Source organism: Elgaria multicarinata, chromosome 1 (genome assembly GCF_023053635.1).
Source record: "Elgaria multicarinata webbii isolate HBS135686 ecotype San Diego chromosome 1, rElgMul1.1.pri, whole genome shotgun sequence".
In the NCBI taxonomy this organism is placed as follows: domain Eukaryota; kingdom Metazoa; phylum Chordata; class Lepidosauria; order Squamata; family Anguidae; genus Elgaria; species Elgaria multicarinata.
This window is the reverse complement of record NC_086171.1, coordinates 76,055,609-76,083,160: the sequence shown is the minus strand read 5'-3', so window position 1 is coordinate 76,083,160 and position 27,552 is coordinate 76,055,609. Positions and strand designations below refer to the sequence as shown.

Here is a 27,552-nt window from a genome sequence, read left to right as displayed (position 1 = left end):
GGACTCGCCTCACCTCACCTCTCTGGCTTGGTAAGCCCCAGGCACCGCCTCCTCAGGGAGGTGTGTATGTGTGGGGGAATTCAATTGGCCAAAACTTACCTCTCGGGCGTCGGTATCGCCTTCTGATTTGTTGGAAGGGGGCCAAATAAAAAAAAAATAGGCCCCTCCCCACCCCTCAATCGCCTTCGCCTTTCCTTCTCCTTCGACGCCACGCGCTCGGGAAAGAGAGGGACGCGCGCACAACAGCATAAGTTCCCTGTTGCCGTGGAGACGGGGATTGTTTGTGGTTGCCTCCTCCTCCTCCTCCTCCTCTTCTTCGGCGCGGCGCTCTTCGGTTCGAACTTTTCGGCCGGCGGGAAGCCGGTAACGGGGCGCGAGAGGTTCTGCCCCCTCTTGCCCGGTCCCAGCCGCTGCGAGGGATCCTGACGGCTAGTGGCGGCGGTGGGTGTCTCTTGCTATGCGGGTGTGGTGCCCCCCGGTAGACCTGTGGGCTGTCAAAAAGGGCGCCCGCGCCGGCCTTGCCATGAAGAGTTTCTTCATACGTGGGGGGTGGGAGGAGGGAGAATTATTCTAGTTCATCTTCACAACACCCTTGCAAGGTAGAATAGATTTCTGTGGGCCCAAAGACAGTTTCACGGCTGGAGAGTTAAATTCACTGGTTATGCCACCCAGCATCATTTTGGGGGGCATCAAATTATTTATTTGGAAAAGTCATTTCTTAGGGGAGTGCCTGGCTAGTGGGATGAGGGATGTTGAGATATGGGGCAGGGGAGGCATATGGTTTTCCTTTTTCTCCTTCTCTCAGCTCCTGTTCCTTTAAAAGGGCACAAATTCAACAGGTGTAGCTTTTGCTGCTAGAGACACGTTGGGATGAGATATGTAACACCTGCTAAATATCTGCCTGTCCTGCATCTGTTAAAGGTACAACTTGTTAGCCCTGGTTTCCTGTCTCCCCATATTGTTCTTACAGGAGGCTGAAGATGGTACTGTGGGCTTCAAATAAATACACCAATGGGCAAAAGTTAGATTGTGATCTTCAGGGGACTCTTGCCCATTTTATGGTGGACCACCTTAGAACATGTCGATGATGGGGATGCTGGACTTTGTAGGATCCATCAGGAAAGCACTCTCAAGATCACTTGACACAGATTAGTTTAGTTATTCCTACTGCTAAGGAATCCTAAGTATGCATTCTTGTTTTGTAAATTTAAAACTCATCAGTACGACTGGGCATTTAATTAAAAACAACAGTATGAAACAAACTGTAATAGCCTCACAATGCTGTGAAGTTTGGAACAAAACTTTAAACAAAAGCATGCTGCTTTTAAGTTTGTGTGTGTGTGTGTGTGTGTGTGTGTGTGTGTGTGTATATATATATATATATATATATATATATATATATATATACACACACACACTTACATATGTAGGTGGAGAATCCAGCAGCCCCTGTACTGGAGAACCTACCCTAACTATAGGAAAAGTCATCTATCTCCCAGTCTGCTTTAGCCGTTACTATATGTCATCTGGTGACAACATACTTCATTTTAAAAAGCAACTTTCTTCCCATTGTACAGGCATGACGAATACAAATAAAGAACCCCGTGGACCCCCAAATCGATATGCACCATGTGGCAAGTATACCATTTACGCTTATGTGATGTTTCTTATGTAAAGAAAATCAAAACTGTACATCCTTACTGAGAATAACTTACATCTAAAGCAGATTAGTGGTATAATCCTAAAACATGTAGCATGGAACAAAGTACCCTGTATGGATCATCAGTTTGAGGGCCTCAGTACCAAATCTGCAGCCCATTACACAAACGCAAGGGGAATGTACAGAAAATGGTGGCTGTGGCAACAGCACTTAATATGGCAGTCTACTTGAGGGAAGAGTAATAGATATGTAACATTTCCAGAACGTATGAAGCCATGTGGGGAAAAACATTTTCTCCATTGTTTTTTCCTCCAGGACCTCCCCTCCCCACCCCCAGACATTTCAGAAAAATATGAAATGTGTAAAATGTGTTACTGCTTTAACAACAAAAAAATCCATTATTTGTAAGTTAGCATATAAAATTGTTCTCTTCTTCATATTTATGAAATGTATAGAGCAATCCTAGGCATGTTTAGTCAGGAGAAAAATACATTGTTTAGTGGAGCTTACTTCTAAATAAGTGTGCATAGGATTGCCGCCTCAAAGGATTTGCCTTTTGCCTTTGTTTTGTACAAGCAAAATTGTGTTTATAACCAGTACTAGAGAGAGAGCCTCAAACTGACGCGCTCTAAGCTACTCACATTGTCAGTGTCATAGTCATTTGAGAGGAGAAGTGAAAAGGTTGACCAAAAGAGAGGGATCAAAGAACTGCAGAGGCAGGATACTTCTAGTATATCCAAACAAGATCAAAGTTCACCAGAAGAAGGATCAATTCACAAGCCACAAATACCCTGTATGCTCTTCTCATGAAGATGGCAGCACTCTGTGTGGCAGGGGTGGGAAACCTTTGTTGGCCTAAGGGCCAGATTCCATTTTGTGAAGAAGCTCTCGGGGACCCCATTCCAGTGGTAGGCAGGGCCAAAGACAAAAGACTGTCACCCCCCACAAAATGCCGTTGATAAAATGTATAGAAGGAAGCATGTCTACTCACAAATTGCAGGACAAGCCTTTACTTTATTTCTAAGTCTACTTAGAAGTAGGAAGGATTGAATCACTCAGCAGCGCTTTCAAATAGTATCCCAAATATCAAGCCTATGCATGTCTATTCAGAATTAAACACAAGCAGTATGCCTATTCACTAGTAAGCAGGACAAGCTTCCTCATGTCTGCTCAGAAGGAAGCAAGACTGAATCACTCAGTAGCTTCCACCCCAGGTCTCAACTCCTCTGCCCTGTAGTAACAGCTCTTATCTCCTCTCAGCTGCTGATAAGCGGTTTTCCCTCCTGGTAGAGGGGGCAGGGCCAGGGGAAGAATTTGCCAGTCTGGATGGGGAAATCTTATTCCTGCTCTAGGTGCAGAAATGTTGTACATGTCTATGATATGCATAGGAATTCTCATTCTCTAATAATATATTATGTTTTGTTTTTTGCTTTGTTTTAAAAAGTCTCTTCATACACATTTTGAGTGAGTAAAATTTGCAGTCTGAAGTGATTTAGCCCAGTCACAGAGTTATTATTTCATGGAATACTAGTTCATAGTTCTTGTGATATTTTGAAGTATTAGACTAGGTAGTGGTTCATTTCACTGTGCAAATGAAAGAACAGGTATTTACCCTGTGTTGTACTGTTGTTTGATTGTTGCTTTAAGCTGGAATCACTTACCTGTGAGTAAGTATCATTGAATCCAATAGGACTTACTTCTGAGTAGTTATATATAGGATTGGCACTGCTGGTTGTTTTGTAATATTTGCATTTCTTACTCTTATATTTGTAAGCTACCCTGTGAATGCTGACTGACCACTGAAGTGTGGGGTATATCTTAAAGCACAAGAGATTTTATACATGACCAATAACCTACAATATATTGCATCAACTTATAATGTGAATTTAATGTCTGTGCCACAATGGTAATTGTGTGGCATTTATTGCAACTACTTTTTTCTTGTTAATATAGATTGGTATTATCACGTGCCGCTAAAGCGATCAGAGGAGCTTGTTAATTCTGAAGTTCCACAACAACCAACATCCCAGATCCCAGGTCTTGGTGATTTTGGAGATCCTCACGTTGAGATTACTTTTGGGGGGCGAAGGAAGTGGATCAAAGACACCGACTCAGAATATGTGAAGCTGGCAAAACAAGGAGGCCGACCTGGTGATTAAATTACTATAAATATCATGGCTATTTCCAGAGGCTCATGCCTAGTACATAGAGAGAGAGTGTGTGTGTGTGGGGGGGGGGGGCTACTATAAAAATATTTGGGGAATTGGAGTGAGAATAAAATACACAAAGAAAAGTATGGATCTTCAGCGCCACCACAGATTTGTGGCGTTGCTGCATAATATTTTAATGCTCACAAAGTGTGAGTTTTCTACTGCCCAGCTAACACAACTGGCTTGGTTACCCCGAGGCTTTTTCTTACAAACTCTGAACCTCTAATCGTACGTTCGGAACTGTCAGAGGAGATAAAAGTGAAGTAAATTAGAGTTGAGGGCTTACTAACCAACTATGAAAAACATTTGCTAATTTGGAAACCCTTTTCCTGCACATAGCAGTTTCATATTATAAAGAATATTGAAGTTACTATAATTTGAATGCATTGCCAACAGTAAACTTCAAATTATGGTATACAGCAATAACATGTTCTCAGATTGAACTGGACTGCAACACAGAAACCCAACGAGATACCTGACCTTTATGGAGTTGTAAAATAGTGTTTTCAGCTTTCTAAAATCAGCTGCCTACTTCACAACACTGTCTCTTCAAATCCCTGTATCATCATAATCTTATATTTTATTTTCAATATTCAGGGGAGACTGGTTGCTTAGTTCAAAATACGGCAGCCAGGTTGGTCACCGGTACATCTAGGGGTTAGCATATTACCCCAACATTAAAATCACTCCACTGGCTGCTAATTAGTTTCTGGGTGAAGTACAAAGTGTTGACCTTTAAAGCCCTACGTGGTTTGGGTCCAGGTTACCTGCAGGATCACCTTCTCCCATACAATCCACCCTGCACACCCAGGTCCTCTGGGGAGAACTTGCTTCAGTCAGCCAAAACCAGGCTGACAACTGCTACCCAGAGGGCCATTTCTTCTGTTGCCCCCAGATTGTGGAATGGCCTGCCGGAGGAGATTTGTCAACTTAACTCTCTCTTTGAGTTTAAGACAGCTATAAAGACTAGCCTCTTCAGGCAAGCCTACCCAGATGAATTTTAAACCAAGAATTTTAAGATGCCTTGATTGTTACTTTGATACTGTATTGGTTTTATATGCTCTTTTAATTATTTTTATGTATTGTATTGTTCTAATGTTATTGTATTGTTCTAATGCCTTGATCCAAAGGGAGAGGTGGTTAAGAAATTAGTAGTAGTAGTTATTAAACAAAAGAGCAACAACCATAAGAGGGAGGTATTGGCACACTTGGGAAAACTTTGAGGTTTGCAGAAATACAAAAACAAAACAAAAAATGATGGGGAAAAAGCCTTAAGGGTGGAACACCCAAAAACATTGCAATGAGGACTGTGCCATTGGGCACAGAATGCTGAATGACTGGAGAAAAACCACAGGAAATTGGGTGGGAGGGGGAATGGAATGGAGTATTCTGGAGGAGAGTGTGGCTGATTCACTGGAACAGTAAACAGGAGTACTCCACGCTGCAACATTTTGTTGCAGGTCCTACTTGTTTTACATGTCTGTGTTTGGGAAATGTAGTGGTGAAAAATCAGAATGGGGGCTGTGCTGTGGCTAGGGCTGGACCTCACTGCCAAGGTCTAGGGCTTTGGCAGACCAAAAGGCACTCAAATGACCATTCAGAAAGCTTAGGGCCAAACTAGATGAGACAGCAAAATAGCAACATTAGGCTGTCTGGTCTCTTTAAATTTTTAGGGAAAATACCCCCACATTCCCCAAAGCATCCCAGTGGCAAATAGCAACCTTCAGAAATATTTTTGTTGGGAAATTAGCATACGAGGAAACAGTTTTAACCCCCCACCTAGTCTCCAGCCAGCTCTAAACTCCCAGTCTGCTGCTTTCCCCACAAAATTTAAAGAGATAAGAGATCCAGTTACAGGTCTCCATTATCTCATATAGTTTGGCCCTCTTACGTGGTGGGTTAGAATAAAAGCATATTTGATATTGCTCCCTTGTTTTAATAATGTGCAGAAAACCGTGTTAATTAGTTATCGTTTTAAAAATCAACAGTTCTTAAATCTCTATGCCTCTTTAAATGTCTTTGACTTAAGATTTGCTGAGACATTTTACACCTACTCCACGAAAAGTGTCCCTGGGGTCCTATGGTGCACCTGAGTGGTACTCACATCATAACAAACCAGCACCGGCTGATGAGTCTAAGTAAGTATGTGTCTTCATGGGCATTGTTCATTTCTTTTGGCTGACAGAGAAGTTGATGAGTGTTGAAATAAAGAGACTGTAGCATTTCTTCCCCAAATCTGGAACTTTGTTAGCAAAATACATAATAGATAATGGTAAAACTTTCACTGCAGACCTCGGGTTTCAACCATGCCGGACTACATGATTCATGAGGACTTTAAGACTGATCAACCTCCCATCTATGAGCCTAAGAGGGGACCTTTTGATTTCGATATGAAAAGTGTTTGGCAAAGAGATGCTGAAGACAAAGAGAACAAAGATAAGAGAGAGGTATGATTTAAATATTCCTAGCTTACTACTGTACACTTGAGAAAATAGACACATATTAAAAACAGTTTTCTGCTAATACGTGGGTTTGTTTTTTGTAAAATACATAAATTTAATACTGTTCCATCAGTATTGCAAATTTTGCAATTATCCAGGAAAGGTTTTAATGCAAACATCTATGGTTTTGTTGTTGTTGTTGCAACATGCTGACAGTGCAGTCCTATGTATATTTATTCAGAAGTAAGTCCCACTGTATTCTTCTTTTATTTTTTATCATTTTCCCCTTCTTAATTTGTATAATGGATATTCTTGTGTGATTAAGACCTTGAAGAACAAGGAAAAGAGATTTCTCTGTTTATATACTAGCTAGCTGTACCCAGCGTAACATACGCCATTGTAGCATATCTTTTATTAATTAAATATCATTGCGGGGGCGCGGGCTGCTTGGAGGTTGCCGATACAGCACCGTCTGGCAGCCCTGGGGGGCAGGGAGGTCGGAGGGAGGGGGAGCAGGTGTCCCCCTCTCCCCGGGGTTCCTGGCAGCCCTGGGCCGCCCACCCAGCTCGCATGAGATTAGGCCTCCCACCAGGTCACGAATGGCCCCAGCCGTGCCTTGCTCATGCTCCGGACTGTGGCACTGCCCCCTTTGGGGGGGGAGTAAATAGGCAGAAGGGGGGGTAGGATTACCTTGGAAAGCCCGGAGGAGTCAGGCGAGGGGCTTAGCAACCTGTATCAGCTGACGTTACACATTGTTACTGTTGCTTAGCAACCTGTATCAGCTGAAGCCTTTACGGAAACATACCTAAGCATTTTATATATGTATAGATGGCAATCTCAGGTCTCAGAGTGCCCTTGCTTATGTAGCCAACACAGCACCATCCACAGAAAAGAGGGAGGTATCAGCATGCTATGGGGGGAACCTCAAGGTCTGCAAACAAACAATAATACTTTAGAAAAAGGCACAGGGAAGAATAGCCGAATGATCATGCTCAGTGGCCATGGAATGCTGGTTGTCTCTTGAGGTGGGGACAGTGGTGCAGCTAGGGCTGGGCCTTGGGGCCAAGGTCCCAGCAGTCCAGGGACTGAAATGACCATCCAGAGAACTGCAGGCGAGTGTGGTGACAAACAAGCCCAGCATCAGTAAGGAGGCCGCCAGGCAAAATGCTGCTTTCTCCTCTCTCTGTGTGTGTTTTAAAAAAGCTTTTTAGAGTTAGGGGGCAGTTGACAGGCCACGTTCCTGGTTAAAGTAGCTCATTTTATTATTTTTACTTTAAAAACACAAAAAAATGATGTTTATTCCCAAATAAATGTGTTCAGCATGAGAGTAGCAAAAGCTAACTCCTTATTCCTGTAGTCATGATGGTATTTTATTTATTTAAAATATTTCCTGGCCAACTTTCAGAGCAGGAGCCATCTCAAGGCAGCATACACCAATAAAACACATAATAAAAACAAATAATATATATATTTATTTATTTCTTACCCGCCTCTCCCTTTGGATTGAGGTGGGGAACAACATTAGTACAAGAAATCTTAAAAATTCTTGATTTCACAACCATCTGGGTTGTGGGGAACAACATTAGTACAAGAAATCTTAAAAATTCTTGATTTCACAACCATCTGGGTAGGCCTGCCTCTAAATGCAGTAGTAAAAACACCGTACAAAAAGTAATAGCAGCAAACATCAGCATAAAATACAACTACAACCCAGTCTGATATAACATAATTAGAGGAAGACCAGAGTAAAATAGTACGTTTTCAGGGCCACCTTAAAAGCCTGCAATGATGGGGCCAGTGGCAATTTATTCCAGAGGGGAAAAAGCCTTCATGGTACCATAAGTGACATTAAAATGCACAATTGTACATGAATTAAGTGAGCTTAAAATGCAAAATTTGCACATTTTTTTTATCAGGGTTGGCAAACAGTTTGTTTGTTTTCCCTTGCTCTAATGTGTCAGGACTGTAGAAGCCGTTGTGAAGCATGGAACGCCAGGGAGGGAAGAAGAGAGGTGTTAGTGTGTGCGTCACAAGTGGGCATCTAAAGGGAGCCCCCGTAAGCTCATTAAGTCCAGGATTTAAAATGACCTAGCAGTCCCACTGGTGGTGGTGGTGGGGAATGTGAAAGTAGGGAGGAGGAGGGGGTGGAATTGAGTTTCTTGAAAGAAAACATGGCTGGCTAGCTGGAACCGTGAACAGGAACGCTTCACACTGCAACATTTTGTTGAACAACCCACGTGTACTTTCCTGTGCCATTTGAGGTACTTCATTTTTTAGTTTCACAACATACTGAGCATTTTAATTCTGTGCATTAGCTGCTTCTGTCTCCCAGTCGTTTTCGATTCACTTTCTGAGGTAATATTGGACACAACTGAGGCAAAGTTAAGCATTTCAGTTTTTTGATTAAAATTATGCTTAAAATATCTGCCCTTGAATTGAGTTGAATTAGCTTTGTCTGGAGAGTGCTCCTTCAACATGAATTACATATAGGCTTATTATAATTGCCTAATCCTGCAACCTTTGTGGGTAAACCATGGGAAATAACAACTGAAATGTTCAAGCAGGTATAAATTTTACTGTATTTCTGATATGTTCAAGCAGGTTTAAATGTCATCATGTTTCTGACACTATCTTTCATTTTGTCGTATTGAAATAATTTGCAAGCACCTGCTTATTTAGAGCCACAGGGTTAAGTGCATTTCCAGGATATAAGCTCTACTCTAAAAGTGGCCAGTTTTTGTGCGGCTGCCATAAGCCAACAGAAATTGATGTTGAAGAATTTTATTGCACCTTAGACTTAGGCTGAGACTGCCGTGTTTTATGGATTTTATGTATGTATTTTATTGTATATTGGGTTTTTTAATATTATTGTGATGATGTTTTCTGTTGTGCTGGTCTATGACCGAAATAAATAAACTAACTAAGGATATAAGCAAAGAACAAAAAACCAATAGTAGTTTAAAGGCCAGCTTCCTTAGTGTATTCTATAAGGGAAAAACTAATTTGGTGCAGTTATAAAAACAAACCCTTAAGGACATTTCACAGTACAAAAACACTTCAACCCCAGGGGTTTCCTACCAAGCCAAGGTAAAAACATCTAGGCTCTTGTGGATTCTAGATTAGGTTATCCAAACTGGTATGAATCCGTGTGTTTTTTTCCAGCTACTAGAATATGTTCTTACATCTGAATTTTAATGTTTTTGGGAGGGTTGTCAGGAAAACCAAAAATCTGGGACATTTTTTTGAAGTGGCCATTTCCTTGGTTTCTAAGAGCTAAACTGTATGTGACATGGATTGTTGCCTTTAAAAATAAAAGAATTAGAAGTGACACCCGAATCGGTTTGTGGGCATCATTTTCACGACTTTAGTCTTATACCTCCTACCCATACACATATATGGAGAGGTGCTACTTGTCTCACTGGGGGGGGGGGGCGGTCAACGACACAACTATATACTTTATAGGTTAAAATTAGTATAGAATTCAAGGCCTATCAGGCAGCATAGGTGGCAATTTTTCCATGCAACTTGTGTATATAATTAGCACACTTAATATGAGAGTAGTTTGGTCACATTAACCAATTAAACATCCTTTCTTTAGCTCTTTATTTTAAAAACCTTCTGTTAGGTTTGTTGTTGTTTTTTGCATGTGTTTATTTTAAACTACACCTTGTTCGTGATAACTTAGTCCTGAGAAACTGAAGAAAACTTCTTTTCAGCCTGTCAGTATTTGTCAGCTCTAGCTTTTCCACTGCAGCTTATAGCAGTACCCACAGCATAGGCTAAATAGCTCTCAGAGGTAATATTCACTTCCGATTACATTCATAGTGATACTGAAGCTTATTTTATAAGCCAACTTCATTTGGCCCAGTATATGTGATCCCAATTTTTTAGGGTTGCAGTCCTAAACACACTAAGAGGCAAGTCCCATTCAAGTCAGTGAGACTTATATTCAAATAAACATGTGTAGGATGCTGTTAGTTATTTTGAAAATTCTGTTGCATGTTAACATGGGCAAACCAAAATGGTTGCAGTTGGGCAGGAAGTCCAAGTCTGAAACAATTGCATCTCACAGTTTCTTCTGACTGTGGATGAGGCTATGACTTTCCATTATTACTTTTAATGGAAATCATAGCAGTTATATGATTACATCACTTATTGCAGGTGGGGGACACCATGTGGCCCTCCAGAGAATGTTTGAATGCAACTCCCATCAGAACCAGCAATGAGGGAAGATGAAAGTTACAGTCCAGCAACCTCTGGAGGGCCACACACTCCCCTTCTCTGACATATTGGCTATGACTACCATATTGCAGCTGTTGGTTTTCCTCTTTCCTTAGGAAAAAAATCCTCTCTTCCATATAGACCAGGGGTAGGCAATATATGTAACATCTTCTCCATTTGGCTGAGGAGCAAAATAGAAATACTTTAATAACTAACTAACTAACTAACTAAATTGTTAGTCTTTAAGGTGCCACAAGTCTCTCTGTTACGGTTTTTAAGTATTTCTCAATTAGGACCTTATGCCACTAGCACATTTTTGCTTTAAGTGTTTATTCTTCAGTGTTGACAGTTTCATATTAGAAAATATTTCAATGGGACCTTGTGTTTTTTTAATTGAAGTATATAAAGATAATTGTATAGTCAGTACTAATATATATCTTTATCACATATTTCATATTGAAGCTTACTCAATTGCCTTTCTTACTAAAATTATGTAAAAAATTTCCCAACAGGAAAATGGAGTACAAGGTGAAGGCTCTCCAAGCAGCACAAAAGAAGAGGCAAGTTTCCCTAAAATTAGACTTTGATTTGATAAGTGATAGAGTCTAATGGAACATTTTTAAGAACAGCTAGGGCAAGAAATAGGTTTTTGGAATTGACAGTCACATCATTGCATAATTTCAGATTTCCTAGTAAATAATAAACCCTGGCTACTCTTAACAGCATTTAATTCGTACAACTTACCCATTATTTGACAATTGGCGCCAATGAGGGATTTTCTTCCAATGCAGGTGGCATCTTTAGAAGAGGGATATTCATCAGTATTAATCAGGTGAGGAAAGGGTTTAATTCCCCCTCACACCTGATGTGATCCCAATAATTATCAGCTCATCACCTGATGCTATTTGTAATTTTGATGCTGTTGTTAAATGCAAAAATGTATTTAATGTCATATGTTGTTTAGCCCTAAGGTAACAACCTTGGCAATTCTTTAATGTAACATTAAGGGCTAAACTACACAATATGTTGGAGCCAGTTTGGATTGGGCTCCGGAAAAGGGTCTCCACAGCCCTGAAACAAATCCCCCTCAATAGTTCAAAGGTTTGGTTGCCTTGTCTCAAACTCTCCTTATGTATGAGTTTCTAGTCAGATCACATTTGTTTGGGTAGCAAAAGTGCAGCCTTGCCTAAAAAAAAATGTCAGGATGCTGAATGTTTGCTACATCCGTTATAGCAGTTTCAGGAAAGTTGCAGCTCATGGCATCAACTCTGATCCAACCTGGCACAATTCAGCCATCACTGCCATGAGGTGTATCAGCAAGCTCAGAGGCCAAGCCATTAATCATATTTGCTAGAGTGACAGCATCCTTTAAAAAAAGATGCTTTAGTTGCTGTGATTGGGCCTTTGAGCTTCCTCATATGCCTCCCTGTCTGTCTTGCTTTCTCCAGGTTGGTGTGCCACAATGGGTTATCTCCCCCTATTGCCCAGGAAAAAGCAGGGACCATGTGACTAAAACTTTTGCGTATTCTATTGGTCCCAGGCTTCTCCTTGCCAGTTCGTCCCTGCTTTTTGCCCAGTACAGAGCTATCTTTTGTCTCCTCCTACTCAAAACTTCTAATGTCTTCAAACTCTTATATTTTTTAATCTTTCTTACCTCTTTAAATCTTTATCTCCTCAGTAATTCTCTTTTTTTAAAAGAAAAAAGCCAGAGGGGCCATGTTTTCCTCATGGCCCCTCTGGTTGGGAAAAGGCCTCTATCACTACAAGAAAGAACAAAACAATGGTGATTGTTAGGAGACCATTGAAAGACAAAAAGCCTTCGCCTCACAGCAGAGAGCAATTTTGCAGACAGTCCTGGAGAGAAAGAGAAGCAAAATCACCTGGCCGACAGGTATATACGGCCTGCCAAGTCTTGCTAAAGATCACAGGAGCCTCAGTAGTGGCCAAGGTCAAGCAAGTCGGGGCGTATGAGTCTTCGGACCATGCCACCCTCTTCCCAGATGTGTCGGAGCGGGTCGTCAGAGGAGCCAACCATCAGAGAAAGAGGAATCAGCTCAACCACAACCAAGCACATTACACAGACAAGTATCAGGCATATCAACCTTCCTTTCCAAACCAGGACAATCACCACTAAGTTTGCATGCTCATTTAAAAAGAGATTTCTCCACGAAGCATCACTTATAAGCCCGCCTTCGGTGCATAGATTTCCCTTATGGTACCTACAGGTTGTTCTATCAGCACTACTCAAATCTGCATTTGAGCCACTTCAAGCAGTACCACTAAGGAACCTGAGACAAGGGCTCATCATTTTTCAGAGGGATGTAGTCATTCTCAGGACCATCCCAACATTCGTACTTAAAGTCAACTTCTTGTTTCACAGGTTACAGGAGATGGTTCTACCTTTCTCTGTCCTAATCCTTCTCATCCACGGGAGAAGGACTGACACAAGCTGCACATACGCAGAGCGATCAAAATTTATATAAAATGCACACAGTCTTCCAGACAATCTGATTCATTGTTTATATACTTCCATCCTACAGAAAGTATCTAGGTCAGCCTTGGCTAGATGATTGAAAGCACGCATTTCCCCAGCATATACGGCTTCACACATCCACAAACCTTTAGGTTACAGCACAGTCAACCAGGTCAGCAGCTACTTCAGTGACCGTAAGCACCAATGTACCCTTAGCAGAAATCTGCAAGGCTGTGACATGGACAATGCCAGATTATTTCACCAGACATTATAAAATCGACACACATGCCTCGGCAGACGCTTCCTTTGAAAGGAGAGTTCTCCAACAGATACTTACACCATAACAGAGTTGTTCACTCCAAATTATACTTCCACCCTAATTGGAAGTCAGCTTTAGCCTATCCCATTGTTGGATACCTTCCTCACACCAACCTGGAGAACAGAACATTGGTACTTACCAAGAAAGTTCCTTCTGGGTTGGTGTGCAGAAGGCATCCCAACCACACCCTACAACGTTTACTGAGCCTCTTACCTCTTCAGCATGCATATCTCCCTCTGCATTCACTGGACAGACCTCCTTAGGGGACATCAATAACAGTGTGACCATATTTATTGTTCCTATTTTTATGTAACCTTTACTTCTACCAGGAGATCAACCTACACTCTTTTCTTCTGAGCTTTAGCTATGGACGGAACTGGCAAGGGGGAGCCTGGGACCAATAGAATAGTCAAAAGTTTTAGTTACATGTTCCCTGCTTTTTTCTGGGAGATAGGGGGCGATAATCCATTGTGGGATGCCTTCCGCACACCAATCCAGAAGGAATCTTCTTGGTAAGTACCAATGTTCTGTTCTCTCACATTAGCAAAAGTGAAGAAATCTGGATTGCATAGGTCGGTCTCTCTCTCTCTCTCTCTCTCTCTCTCTCTCTCTCTCTCTCTCTCTCTCTCTCTCTCTCTCTCTCTCTCTCTCTCTCTCTCCCTCTCCCTCCCTCTCTCTCTATATATAGAGGGCCAGTGCTACCATAGAGGCCACTCAGGCGGCCGCCTAGAGCGCCAAGCTAAGAGGGGCGCCGTGCAGCGGAGCACTCACGCGTGTTGTTGACTGTGAGCCGGCCTGGCCCAAGGATTCAGCTGGGCCTGGGCAGGCGAGATGGTGCCCCGTGCCCGCCCAGCCGAAGCAAAGCCAGGGACGCTGGGGTGGGTGTGTGGCAGCTCCACGTTTGGACTTCCACCCGGAAGCCGCCCTCCCAGAGTCGCTCTAGCCACTCAGAAGCCGCCCTCCCAGAGCTGGGAGGCCGCTGCCGCCAGAAGAAGAAAAAGCACGTGGCGAGCTCGACCCTGGCCCAAGCCAGCCTCTGCCTTACTCTCAAGGAAAGGGCACCGGGTCGCCTCACCTCTCTCCTCAAACAGGCCGTGATATCCAGGCAGGCGGGCAAGCGGGCCTTCCTCTCCCTTCCCCAGGGAAGCTAGGGTCTTGTGGACTCCTCGCAAGGCAAACTCTCCTGCTTCCCGATCCTGCATGCATGGATCAACGGGACTTGCATCCAAGAAAGCGTTGCACCGGGAGGCACCAGTGCGGCCCAATCCGCCTATGCCTCCTTACTCGGAAGCCTTATTCCCCCGAGTAAATGTGCGGAGGGGATCGGGATGCCAGGCTGCATAGCGGGTTGTGTTCGCATGGAAGTAAGTCCTGGTGAATTCCAGACGGCTCAGTCCCAAATTGAAGTGAGCCAGTCCCAGCTCTCCACTCGGCGCACACGTTCGGACTTCCGCGCAATTTGTGGGGGGTGCAAGTAGCTCGCCTTGGGCGCATAATAGTCTGGCACCGGCACTGTATATAATACACACACACACACACATATCTCTCAGGGCATATGAATTGTTTTATCTTGGTAATTTTATGAACTTTTGGCAGATTAAAAAAAATTTTTGAGGTGGGAGGGCAAGTCCTAGGGAGGCAGGTGGTGAGTGGCAGTGGGGAGGGGGGGAGCAAGAAAAATGGAGTGGCAGAGAGAAAGGAAAGTGGGGGTGGTGGCAGAGAGAGCACACACACAAAGAGGGGGTGCCAAGAAGGCCTTCTAAAAGGCATAATTTCATGAACTAAATACCATCATTCCAATCTTGCTGACCACCGGCTCTGGCCCTGCCCACTGCCAGAATGTAGCCCCTGGCAAATGACTCCCGAAGGAACTAGGCTCTCGACAGAAAAAAAAATCCTCACCCTTGCATTACAAAAATATACTGCAATCCTCCTGGGACGTTCTTTCTTTCCTTGCTGTTTCCTCAATCGGTTTTAATCCTATGTGTATTTACAGTATATCAGCTACTGAATTTGGTTTTCTTTTCACACAGATAAAACTTCCTGCTATAACACCAAGATACCCACACAGAACGCCGCAGCCTGTTGCAGCTAAAGAATTCCATGGAGGAAACAGGCTTTACTTCCCTCCAATGTTAGTAATGTATAGTATGTTTTAAATCCAGATTCAAAAGTGGCGTGCACAGCTATCTCTACTCTACAGTGTAGAGATATGCATAATGCAACCTTGTAAATAAGCCCATAAAAGTTACTAGTCTGCGGGCTGCTGGTGGTGTTGAGAACTGACAGAAGAGGGATATTGCTATACTGAGCACAGAGGAGGGACAGAGCACTTGGTCCTTTCTCTACCAGCCTACTCATTTATTTATATTTATTTAGAGTATTTTTGAATAAATAAGTATTTTTGAAACTATGTTTCAAAGATAGGTTTGTTGCAAATGAGGAATGCAGTATTATATAAAAATAAAACTTGCCTGCATGCAGTTTTTATTACCTTTGTCTACTAGGCAAGTGTTTAAAACCAAAGCTGGTATAGTACTGTATTACCTTTGGCTCCACTGCAAATAATTATATGATTTTTTTTACTGTACCATCATAATTAGCTATATGTTGATAAGCATATCACTAAAAATATTTTATTTCATCTATATACAAATCACAATACATAGTATATCATCATCTGAACATCACTAATATGACACATGCTAAATTTAAAATGATAAAATTTGATTTGAAATGAATTAATTGAAAAAATATTAAATCAATAGTGAAGAATCAGAGAGATGTTACATAGAATAAGTAATAAATATATAATGGAGCATAAATACACTGTACTTCATGGAGAAAATCATCATCAAAATTAATTAAATAGTTAAATAATAAAACATGAATGAATATTAATTTCCACATCATTATTAAATTTCCAAAACTCAATCCCACTCATTTTCCCTTTCTTAACCATCAGTTTTGTTAATTAATAAATTAGATATCCTTGGTTGATTAATTTTTTTATAGCTGAGAATGAAAAGTATAATAGCACAATCGTACAAAATCAGTTTATGCAAAACAAGAATATTTTAAACTTAATTTTTGGACAAGATATGCACATTTGTATGAATTGCTCATATATCAAGTATGAATGCTGTGTGTCTTGTTATTCTCCTTTGACTTGGGATGTGTGAAACGTTACTTTTTTTCTTCACTGGTGGTCAGGAAGGATATGAACATCTATGTATGTTGTCCTGAATAAACATGTGTACCTGTATCTATTTTATCAGCTGGGACCCAAAGTTCCATACATCTCAGTAGGCTTTGGATCACATTCCCTAATACTTTTGATATAAAGGAGAATTAAAAAAATACTTTTGGATATGGCATGGAAATCTGATTTTTTTTAAAAAAACGTCCAACAATCCCACTGGACATGCCATTCCTTTGGGCCCATTTAATATAATTCTTTGGATCTCAGCTACTCTTGCATGCATTCATGTGTTGGGATTGGGAAGTTGTGGTGATCAACATGTTCACAATACATGTACACACAGCAAAATACGCATGCACAATATTCACACATGAGGCTATATACAGGCCCTTTTCCATATGCTTGTTCAGAAAAGGTTTTGTGAAGTAGCCCTAAGTTTTCTTTTATGAGTTCTGCAAATTATTTGGCCCTTAACAATGGCAATATTTAATAATATTTACTATTTGTTTTTGTTAACACTAGTGGAAAATTTCAGTAAACTGAAAAGACAAGTGTTTATGGTGTGCCGTACAACTAGCATTTACTGCTTTGCTTGATAGCATTCTTCTAAAAAAAGTTGCAGACTTATTATTTGCATTATAATTTGTTAAAAGACAACATATTTCATATTAATACATGTAAAAAAGGTGAACGCTAGTTTTGATTTAAGGATTCAGAACTAGAATTTAAGGAAAGTTCTTCTTTGATGTTTTCTGTGTAGGCCTGCTCACAAAAAAAATGAGCCTGTGAACTTTAGCAAACTGATCAGCAGTGGTTATGGAGATGAGTGGCTTCAGCAGCGCGATGACTGGGAGAAAAAGGGTTCCCAGCCTAATGGTAATGTGTTACCACTCCTTTTTAAAACATAAAGATATAGTAGTAACTGAAAATAAGCAGTAAAGCTAGACGTACTTAGATGTCTCTTAAAACCATGAAACAGCCCAGTAGATAAATTCTTGAAATTGGTCTTCGGTTCATAGCTTATTCATTCAATGTTTTCCCCGTAAAGCTTTTATGTGGTTTCTTTGTGATAAGGAGTTAGAATTTGTTTCTTTTTAGGATAGGTTACGCGTAAGGCATAAAGACAACCATGTACTTGAGTATTGTACATTAATACATGGAATCTTAACACATTTTTTTGTAAATAAATCCTATTAACCTGCATTCAATTATAGCCTAACATAGTAACAATAAGAAAGCATCATTGCACACACTGAATCATAACCATTACTTGAAAGTAATTGCCATTGATTTCAATTGCAAATAGTTCCAAATAAATTCTTTAAAATTGAGGTATAATATAATTGTTTTTAGATTATTGTCCACTGAAAACCTCATTTTAAATGACTATCATGAGATAGACAGCATCTAAATATATATCCGAAGAAATGCTGTTCTTGCAGAGATTTATCCTCTAATAGAATAACTTTCTTGAGAACTAAGCCCCTCCAAATATCCTGAGTATGTATTGACTGGGTTCGGACAATCAGAGGCTCATGTGCCCACCATTTCCTTAATTCACCTCGCTGTGGTGTGGGTTGCCATGTTGTCCAAACCCAGCAAGGTGCACGGCAACGGTGGCTTCCAGACCATCCCACAATTCATGGCTTGTTGTAGGGGTTATGGGGTGATTTGGTAGCCACCCTGCTGCGCACCTCACTGGGTGTGGACAACCCATGACCTGCGCCACGACAAGGGTAATTTCGGAAATGGCAGGCATGCGAGCAGCATGTGCAGTTCAGAGAAAATAAACCATGGCGGCTTCTTTTCCCTCCGCGTTGCATTCAAAGGCTTCCTATAGGTTCTAGATTCTATTATAGTTCATTTCAGCCCAACACATACTTTGAAGATCATTAAAGCAGTTTACGTTGATTCTATTACATGAATGCATATTGAGTAAAAGATTCCTCCTTCGTTGTTTCTTGCAGATTCTCTTCCTCCTCCAAGTGAGTACCAGAAGAAAATAGAAAAGAGGCAGAAAGCTAGGAAACATACATTGTCACACAAAAGAAAACCTAGATCTCAGTCTGGACTTGAAATGGGTGCCCAGCCTAAGAAGCCACTCTTCAACCTCAGAATGTATGCCACCCAAGACCCTTCTGTAACAGCCCATTTCTGTCTTAACAGAATATAATAATCATCCCTTCCCAAACATACAATCCCTTTCTTACATTGTCAAGAATATTTAATGAGTGGAAGTAACTTTTTTTTTAACCAAAGGCTTATGCTTATTACAAATGCTTTTAATTTTAATCATTACTTCTTGTTACCTATTAATAGGCAAAACCCCTTGACTTGAATAGAATGACAGTTGCATGTTATTCTCCCATCCATTCACAGGCAGATGTGTCCACATGTACTCACAGAGAGATGGGCCTTCCAATCCATTCTTCAGCAGCCCTTTCCCCCAAACCTTAAGCTTCATTTATCATCAGTCCATAATGCAAATGTATTCAAATAGGTCTTTGTAATTTGGTATAAGAAGTCCCAGAAGTGGAAAGTTTCCTCATCCTTCCCAATTATTATTTCAAGGCATATCCAAAGAGGGGACAACAGCATTTCATTTATTTTCAGTTTCTTTCATGTTGTGTTTTAAAATGTTTATTAACAATAAGCCCCAACCAAAGACTGGTAAAATAAACATTCATTCGACATACTGGCCCCAGTCCTGAGAAGAATGAGTCAAAAGTCAGCAGATGCAATGGCCTTTGTTTTTGTTTGTTGGTTTTTCTGCACTGTATCACATGCTCTCTTTATTTTTAAATGCATAGCAGCAGCTGCTTACCATGCAGCATGGGGAACTGCTGTTCAGAGAAACAAAATGAAAGCCCTACAATATACACAGAGGTCTCGCTTGTGCATTTCTTGATTGGGTCCTATTATACAAAAACCTACAAGCTGAAGAAAAATGCAAATTTGTTGAAAAGGACACACAAATAGTAGGGTTGGCATCCAGGTTGCATTTAAGCAGAATTCACTGCATCCAAAATATCTCTTAGAATTTAATTTGATGTTGGAGAAGATCCTGAGCAGGAAGGCTGGGTTGTATTTGCATTGTGTGTGTCTGTTGAGAATAGAGTGAATATAGTAAGATGCTCCACGTGGGCTGTATTAGTATTCTACTGGAGAAGGTAAGAAACGGGGGAGGGATTATTAGCCAAGACAGTTGGGACAGGAAGTATCATTGTATGAAAGTTAATTAAACTTGTCCATGCCACAGAGGTCTACTGGAAGCAAAGCAGGAAGCATTTGACAAAGGAAACTGTAATTCAAGGGCTCATCTACACCAAGCAGGATATTCCACTGTGAAAGTGGTATATAAAAGGCAGGAGCCACACTACTGCTTTATAGCGGTACTGAAGTGCACTGACAACTGTTGGGACCCATTGAAACATGCTATATACCGCTTTCATACTGCTATATGCTGCTTGGTGTGGCTCCTGCCTCTTTTATATCACTTTCATAGTGGAATATCCTGCTTGGTGTAGATGATCTCCAAATTAGGAAAATTATTATTATTATTATTATTATTATTATTATTTATTTATATAGCACCATCAATGAACTTTCGGTAGAGCTATTTGCATGACATGACTAGCGACCATGGGCTATTAACCAGAGTGAGGCTATGGCATATGTGGCCACCAGTTGTAATATGCAACCCCCACTCAAGAGTTGTTGTGTTGTGCAGATCTGATGAGTATGGGTTATGCAAAAGTTAAACACACGAATTCTCCCCAAGCAGGAGTTGGATATGCAAACTGGTGCCTGGGCCACATCATCTAGACTCAGTCTATGTGTTGACTAGAGTCCTATGCAAACTGAACATAGAAGTAAGCTCCATGGAAAATAATGGGACTTATTTCAAAATAAACAAGCATAGGATTGCACTACATGGCTGCAATCCTATGCGAATTTATCTAGGACCAAGCCCCATTGAACTAAGCAAACATGCATGGGCACTGACTAAATTGGTTTTTAGCAGCCTAGTTAAACATGGATGTATTTTTTGTGCTAGGACATTATTTCCATAGATTTAAAGGAATCTGTGACTTGGGAATGCAATTGAATATAAGGATATCAAAAAGAACAGTAACTCATGTTAAATCTTAAAAAGAATACAATTAAAACATAAACCCTCCAAATGTTTTGTCTTGCAACTCTCATGAGCCCTACCTAGCCAGGATAGCCAATGGTGAGGGATGGTGGAAGTAAAAAGGCAGAGCATCTGTAGGGCTACAAGTTGCTCACCCCTGATCTAGTTGGTAGGCACAGCTAGATTTCTGTATAATCTGTGTCACATATATGTTAAAAGAATACTGTTCAAGGCTGACATGAATAATCATGTCTTGATTGATGAACAAGCTTTATGTTCTTATTTTAAAAGAAAAGCAGAAAGTTAGTGACACTACTTACACAAACCCAGGAATGCTTTCCATTTCCTTTCATCCATACGGCTGCATGCAACTGTCCTAAGAATCGCATTCTTTTTGTTTTAGGTTTTATTAATGTAATAGGGGTTGGATTCACATTGGGGAAGCTGGGGGTGGCGACAGCCGACAGAAAGCTCTGGCGTGGGCTGGTCCATGAAGTCACGAAGAGTCGGAAACGACTGAACGAATAAACAACAACAGAGTAAACACATTGAAATCATGAGTTACTTTTGAATAACTTAAGTCCCACTGATTTCAATGGGTCTATTCTAGCTATGACTAAATCTGGATCTGACCCTAAGATTACAGACTTCTTACTATGCCATATTGGCAAAAGTAGTTGTTTAGCCCTGCATGCCAAGTATATGGGCCCAGTTAATGTCCATCTTTGTAATAGCGTGCAATAATTCACATTTATATAGCATATTTCAAAAATCCAAGTGCTTAAATATGTTCTACAATATTTTTATTACCATATTAGTCATGCTAAAAAGGAAATAAAAATGAGTGGGGAATGGGAGCAGACTCTTCTTAAAAGAGGACTAAATGCCCCAGTTCCTGTGCTGTTTCTTCATTTTAAGGGAAACATTTACAAGAGTAAAGACCCTGCTCGTTGTTCACATTAAAAAGAACTTCTTGTGAAGAAAACACTGTTTATTGTTTGTGTTTCAATGAGAATACCTTTTGTTCTCATTTCTTGTATTACAGATTCAGAGACGTCCCAGCCAGAATCAACACAAACAGACAATGAGTAAAAGTGGATACTTCATAGAATTTGCCACGAATTCTACTTCTTTTTTAAAACAGCACTGAGCACAGAAAACTATAATACAGCTCAGGAAGCAGGCTTAAGTAGTTCGATGTTGATATGTTAGATTACCTGACTCTAACCAAGATATTTAAGTAATGGGCCACATTCATCCCTGTTGGGTTTCTGTTTATTTCAGTAAGTTCGCAACTGACATGAATTTGGTCCAGTAATCTGTTCCAGCAAGCTTTTAAACTCTGGGTGCTTGCTTCTGAAGTTAAATGTCTGTCTGTATCTTAAGATGTTGTCTGCTTCTAATGCCAGTTACCACCAACTTCTACTAAGGTTTGCTTTATAACCTTGCCTTCTAAAGCTACACCAGCTGCTTGAGAGCAGGTGAACAGTAGCATCCTATGGAGCCACAGGACCCGGTTAATAAATGCTTTGCTATGCCACTGCACTACTGGAGAGAGTATAGTGGAACAAAACAATGAGACACGTTTGAGCAACATAAGCTTTGCAATGCTGAGCCTTTTTTATGTTTCCAAATGTTGAATGGGGTAAGTAAAAGCCGGATTCATGTGATATTATATATTTATATATATATTTATATATATATATATATATTTATATATATATATATATATATATATGTATGTATAAAATTTCAGTGTATATCGGCATTGAAATTATTCAAACTGTTGGATTGTATTGATAGTTTTCAACACCATTCTTACTTTGTTTTGATTAATACCTCACATCATATAAGCGTACATAAATACTTGGGTTCTACTTGAATAAACATCATTAGAAAGTGGAAACAATTGTCCCTTAATTATTTATTGTATTGACTAGTAAAGCGGAAAAGTATTATTGGCTAGTCACCTTGGCCGCTGCAATTTGTATTAAAACAGGAAAACAAAATAAATACAAGATCTACTCAATAATTTTTTAGACAGCTAATTGCAGCAAACCTGGTACATTGTAAATATCATTAGGCAAACTGCAAATCATTTTAATAGAGCTACTTCAAAATTTAATTTAAAAAAAGCGACTTGATTCTTTTTTCATTTTACAAGGCTGATCTTATTCAGTCCAGTTCTGCTATTTGCCAACAAGACTGCCCCATTCATTTTAAATAAGGGGGAAGGTCCACATGGGCCTTCTTCAGTGCTTTTCAGGGAGGAAGAACCCTGGAAACAATTGACCATCCTTTCAGTAGCTTTCCTATTGTTACAAAGCCTTCTGTTCTAGTTCATAAGACATTTAGGTTCCATTAATATCACCCTTTCTGAATATTCAACAAAATCTCAAGATCTTTATTCGGTGCCCTTGCATTTATCTTGTTCCACTTGCCTCCATAAATTTCCTGGCAAACGTTGGTACAATATTGTATTTCCTAGTTATGTAATGTCAACTAATTATAATTTGTTTTCCATTTTATTTTATTAAGTGAATGTTCTTGAGACCCTTTCTTCACATATTTAGTAAGACCAAAGGATCTTATGTTTAGATTGGAATAATAACAACCTGGAAAATCATATTCAAATAAGGGTCCACCAAGTTTGAGTTGCCTAGGTAACTGGCCATTATTTGTGGTTGGCATGGGCCCCATCTCTACTCAAGATTTCTGGCATGTGCAGAGAACTCAAGTAAGAGGAAGGAGTTAGTCTTACTTCATGCTGATCTTTGATGAAACTCAGAAGAATAAAGGACAATCCTCTGACAATTTATAGCCCTTCAAAGAGGGCTACCACTTGTCTGTAAAGTACAACACATGTCCACCCTAAGAGAATGTGAGTTAGCAGTAACATTAGAGTGCTATGAGAACACAGTTATATGAGGGGGAAAGAGCACACAACAATGCTTTATGTGCTGCGGCTGCTTTTCTTTCAGTTCACACGACCTCAAGTTTTCCCATAATTTTCCTGGGCTTGGACGTTGTGTCTTAGCACAGCTTTGTTCCTAAGAGTTGGGGAAATTTCCTTTTGACTTTTAAGCTTCCTGTGTTTTTGTTCTTCCAATTTTGCACTCGTAGGGTTTTATGAGGCTTCTCCTTTCTCATGCTGATGACAATAAGGTTTAATGTTTATTGTTTTATGTAGTTCCTATTTAATATTATTATCTGCTTTTGTCTTTTGAACTATTTTACGCCTATGAGACTATGGTTCAATCCTTATCTCATTTTGAGATGTTATACTTGGGTGGTTTAGAGGTGTGTGATTTTATTAGGGAAGTTAGGGATTGCTATATATTCTTCAGTTGTTTCTATTTTATTTTTAGTTTATGTTCTATTTATATTCTGTACTATTTTGCTTCTTATATTAATTTCCATACTGATATAATTTAATACTTTTAGTCATTGAATGTAACCCTATGCAATTCTTTTACCATTTTATTTATATACTTCTCGGTTGTATTTTATTTGCATTCCTTCTGTGTTGTATCTTCATTAACGTTATGAACATATACATAACCATTCCTTGTCTGCTGTGATTTTTAAATAAAATTTTCAGATTTATTTTAATTTTGATCTGACTCTGGACATGGGATTATTCTTACATGCAGTCACTGGAGCATAAGAAAATATGAATTAAGAACCTGGAATTCAACATGTGTGTTGGCTTAGAGCAGTGGGTCTCAACCTTCCTAATGCTGCGACCCTTTAATACAGTTCCTCATGTTGTGGTGACCCCCAACCATAAAATTATTTTCGTTGCTACTTCATAACTGTAATTTTGCTACTGTTATGAATCGTAATGTAAATATCTGATATGCAGGATGTATTTCCATTGTTACAAATTGAACATAATTAAAGCATAGTGATTAATCACAAAAACAATATGTAATTATATATTGTGAAATATTTATTTCTAATTACAAATAAATGAAGTTTTGTCTTGAAGCATGGTGTAGCATGGGTAACACTCTTAATATAACAACAGTAAACTATATTGCTACATTTTGCAACAGTATGCGTAAAAAGCCAACGTCAGTGCGAAGGTTAAGATTGCTTTTTTCTCACCAAATCAGAAATTCTCAGAGCAGTCTTTGCAAGAGCACAACGAGGATCCAGATTAAGTTCCCATGGTACAGATATTTTTTTTTGCAGTAGTTGATGATTTTACAGTACATAATTTTACATTTACCCAGTAATTATAATTCAACACAGCAGCTGCTTTCTACACAGTAGCTGCTCTATACACATGTGTGACTGGTCCGCATAAGTACATTATGGCGCCAACCCTGTCATATACACCTGTTTTTGTACGGGGTGTATTTGATAGGGTTGGCGCGATGATGTCATCACGCTGGGCACTCGTATGTGGGCGTATCTGCATATGGGCGGACCCTCCTGGAGACGGATAGAGGAGCGGTGTCGTTTTACCTCCAATACTGCTGGTTTCAACAAAGCCGCTTTTAACAGAGTAGCTGCTTGTACGGGGTGTATGTGATAGGGTTGGCGCGATGATGTCATTGCGCCGGGCACTCGTATGTGGGCGTATCTGCATGTGGGCGGATAGAAGAGCGGTGTCTCGGTTCCTAAGACCATCGGAAATATGTGTTTTCCGATGGTCTTAGGCGACCCCTGTGAAAGGGTTGTTCAACCCCCAAAGGGGTCGCAACCCACAGGTTGAGAACTGCTGGCTTAGAGCATGTCTGCATGAAGCAAAAAATCCCGCACCCTTCCCGGGACTTCTGGAGTCTTTGTGGGATTATGATTGGCATAATACATGTGCTTCCCCTCCCCTTTTTTGGCAGAGGTGGGGTGTTACCTTGTGGGCAAGTAACATGTTTCCTTTATACAACCACCAGTAAATGTCACTGTGATATTGTGTGATTACAGAAATACACTGCCTCTTTGATGACAGTTTATATTTATTACTGCACTTTTGGTGATTTAAACAAAATTGGAATAAAGCTTAAAAATGACAGGAGAAGCAGCAGAGGTTGATGACATCATGAAAAGGACCCATAAACTTCCGCGATCAGTCGACCACGATTACACGATAAAAGCTTTATGTGAAGAGGGTTGTTACAATATAGTATTGGGACTAGATAGGGTGACCATATGAAAAGGAGGACAGGGCTCCTGTATCTTTAACAGTTGCATTGAAAAGGGAATTTCAGCAGGTATCATTTGTATATATGGAGAACCTGGTGAAATTTCCTCTTCATCACCACAGTTAAAGCTGCAGGTGCCCTGCCTTCTTTTAAATCTGGTCACTCTAGTATAGCTCCTACACCTTTAACTGTTGTGATGAAGAGGGAATTTCACCAGGTTTTCCATATATACAAATGACATCTGCTGAAATTCCCTTTTCTATGCAACTGTTGAAGATACAGGAGCCCTGTCCTCCTTTTCATATGGTCACCCTAGACTAGAGAGATGTTCAAAAGCTCATGGTCAGATTAATTATTGGACTAATGGGGCTGCAGCCCCAGCCTCAAACCTTTGCTCCATTTTCTACATGAGAGCCTTCCAGATAGCAACAAAGAGGGGCAGATCCAATCCCCGCATGTCTACTCAAAAGTCAGTCCTGGCTTTCCTGTGGGCTGTGAGGAAACAGTAGACACACATGCCAGGCAGGGAGGAACTCCCTCAATTCAACTGTGTCTGCCATTTAAAGGAACCCCAGGAAAAGCGAGCAGGACCTTCCCTTGCCCCTCTCCTCCCGTCTAATCCAATTCATATCAATTCGTATCCTTTCCAAGTGAACACCTGCCATCTTCCTCCATCCCATCCCTATCCCTTTTGATGTAAATGCAGGATTTTGCATTTATCTATGCTGAATTTCATCTTGTTCGTTTTGGCCCAATGTGTTCTAATGAGATCACTCATCTACTGCCTGTGTCCTTTTTGTTTTAATGGACCCCTTGTGACAGACAGAGTCAGGGCAGCGAGTACAAGAGCACCGCGCATTCTCGGTCTTTCCAGCTCTGGAGACTTTTTGTACAGTGCCATTGCACATTTCCGACAATAGAGATTACCCGTTAACCCTCCAAAGGTTTTAGTTCCCTTTGGATATTAACACGTTACGCCAAAGGTAGGCAACCTGGTGCCCGCCTCCAGATGTTTTGAGCAACATCAGCTCCAGCCAGCGTGACCAATGGTCAGGGATGCTGAGTTGACCAAAATATCGGGGGGATGGGAGCATCCGGTTGGCGAGGTTTGTTTACTTGTACATAGTATCTAAGTTACGGATTCCAAAGGAGGGCAGCTAAAGGGCTCACGGCTTCAGTTGCTGCGACTGAGCATGTGCCCCTGGGCTGACACGAGCATGCTCAGTAGCGTTAGAATAACCATCCCTCTCAAAGGACTGGACGTGCCTCCTCCTCCTCCTCCTGCTGTGGTTTCTGCAGGTAAGTAGAGGGCGAGGGGAGCGGCAGCAGCCAGGGAAAGAAGGCCGGGCGGGCGGGCGGCGGAGACCTTGGGCGCCCTGGTTGCGGCAGGGGCTTGTTGTGCCTCGTCCGGCCGGGCCTCTCCGTCTGCAGCCCGGAGGCGGCAGCGGCTCGAGCCTGGGCTGGGGGGCTGCGTTCCTCTCCTCCTGCTCCCGCCCCAGCCCCGGTCCACTGGGTCCAGAGCGGCCGGAGCTGAAGTGGAGCAGGGAGGACGGGAGCGCGCCCCAAAACGGCTCGCTGCGCGCCTCCCTTCGGTGATGGCAGCCTTCCCCAACCGGGCGCCCTCCTGGGGGATGCTGGGAGTTGTGGTCCAGTACCTCAGGAGGGCGCCCGCTTGGTTGGGGGACGCTGCGTGAGGGCATCGCCCCTCACGGATTCCTGCTTGGTCGACAGCCAAAAGGCG

General features: G+C 41.1%; 1 protein-coding gene across 1 annotated transcript; it reads left to right on the top strand.

Moving 5' to 3' along the window:
- Positions 1 to 243: 243 nt before the first annotated feature.
- LOC134397594 (uncharacterized protein C7orf57-like) lies at positions 244 to 27,407 on the top strand. The gene is made up of 10 exons (XM_063124427.1): positions 244 to 441; positions 1,578 to 1,634; positions 3,614 to 3,811; positions 5,900 to 6,008; positions 6,161 to 6,317; positions 11,045 to 11,092; positions 15,358 to 15,458; positions 17,287 to 17,402; positions 18,494 to 18,666; positions 27,111 to 27,407. The coding sequence occupies exons 2-10, from the start codon at positions 1,580 to 1,582 to the stop codon at positions 27,405 to 27,407; spliced, it is 1,254 nt and encodes a 417-aa protein (XP_062980497.1). The 5' UTR covers positions 244 to 441; positions 1,578 to 1,579.
- The last annotated feature ends 145 nt before the right edge of the window (positions 27,408 to 27,552 follow it).

Excerpts from the sequence above, each read along its gene's own strand:
- LOC134397594 (XM_063124427.1), top strand. The coding sequence starts at position 1,580 with ATGACGAATACAAATAAAGAACCCCGTGGACCCCCAAATCGATATGCA. Across the intron at positions 6,318-11,044 it reads AGAACAAAGATAAGAGAGAG|GAAAATGGAGTACAAGGTGA; the intron begins GTATGATTTAAA and ends ATTTCCCAACAG. Across the intron at positions 15,459-17,286 it reads AGGCTTTACTTCCCTCCAAT|GCCTGCTCACAAAAAAAATG; the intron begins GTTAGTAATGTA and ends TTTTCTGTGTAG.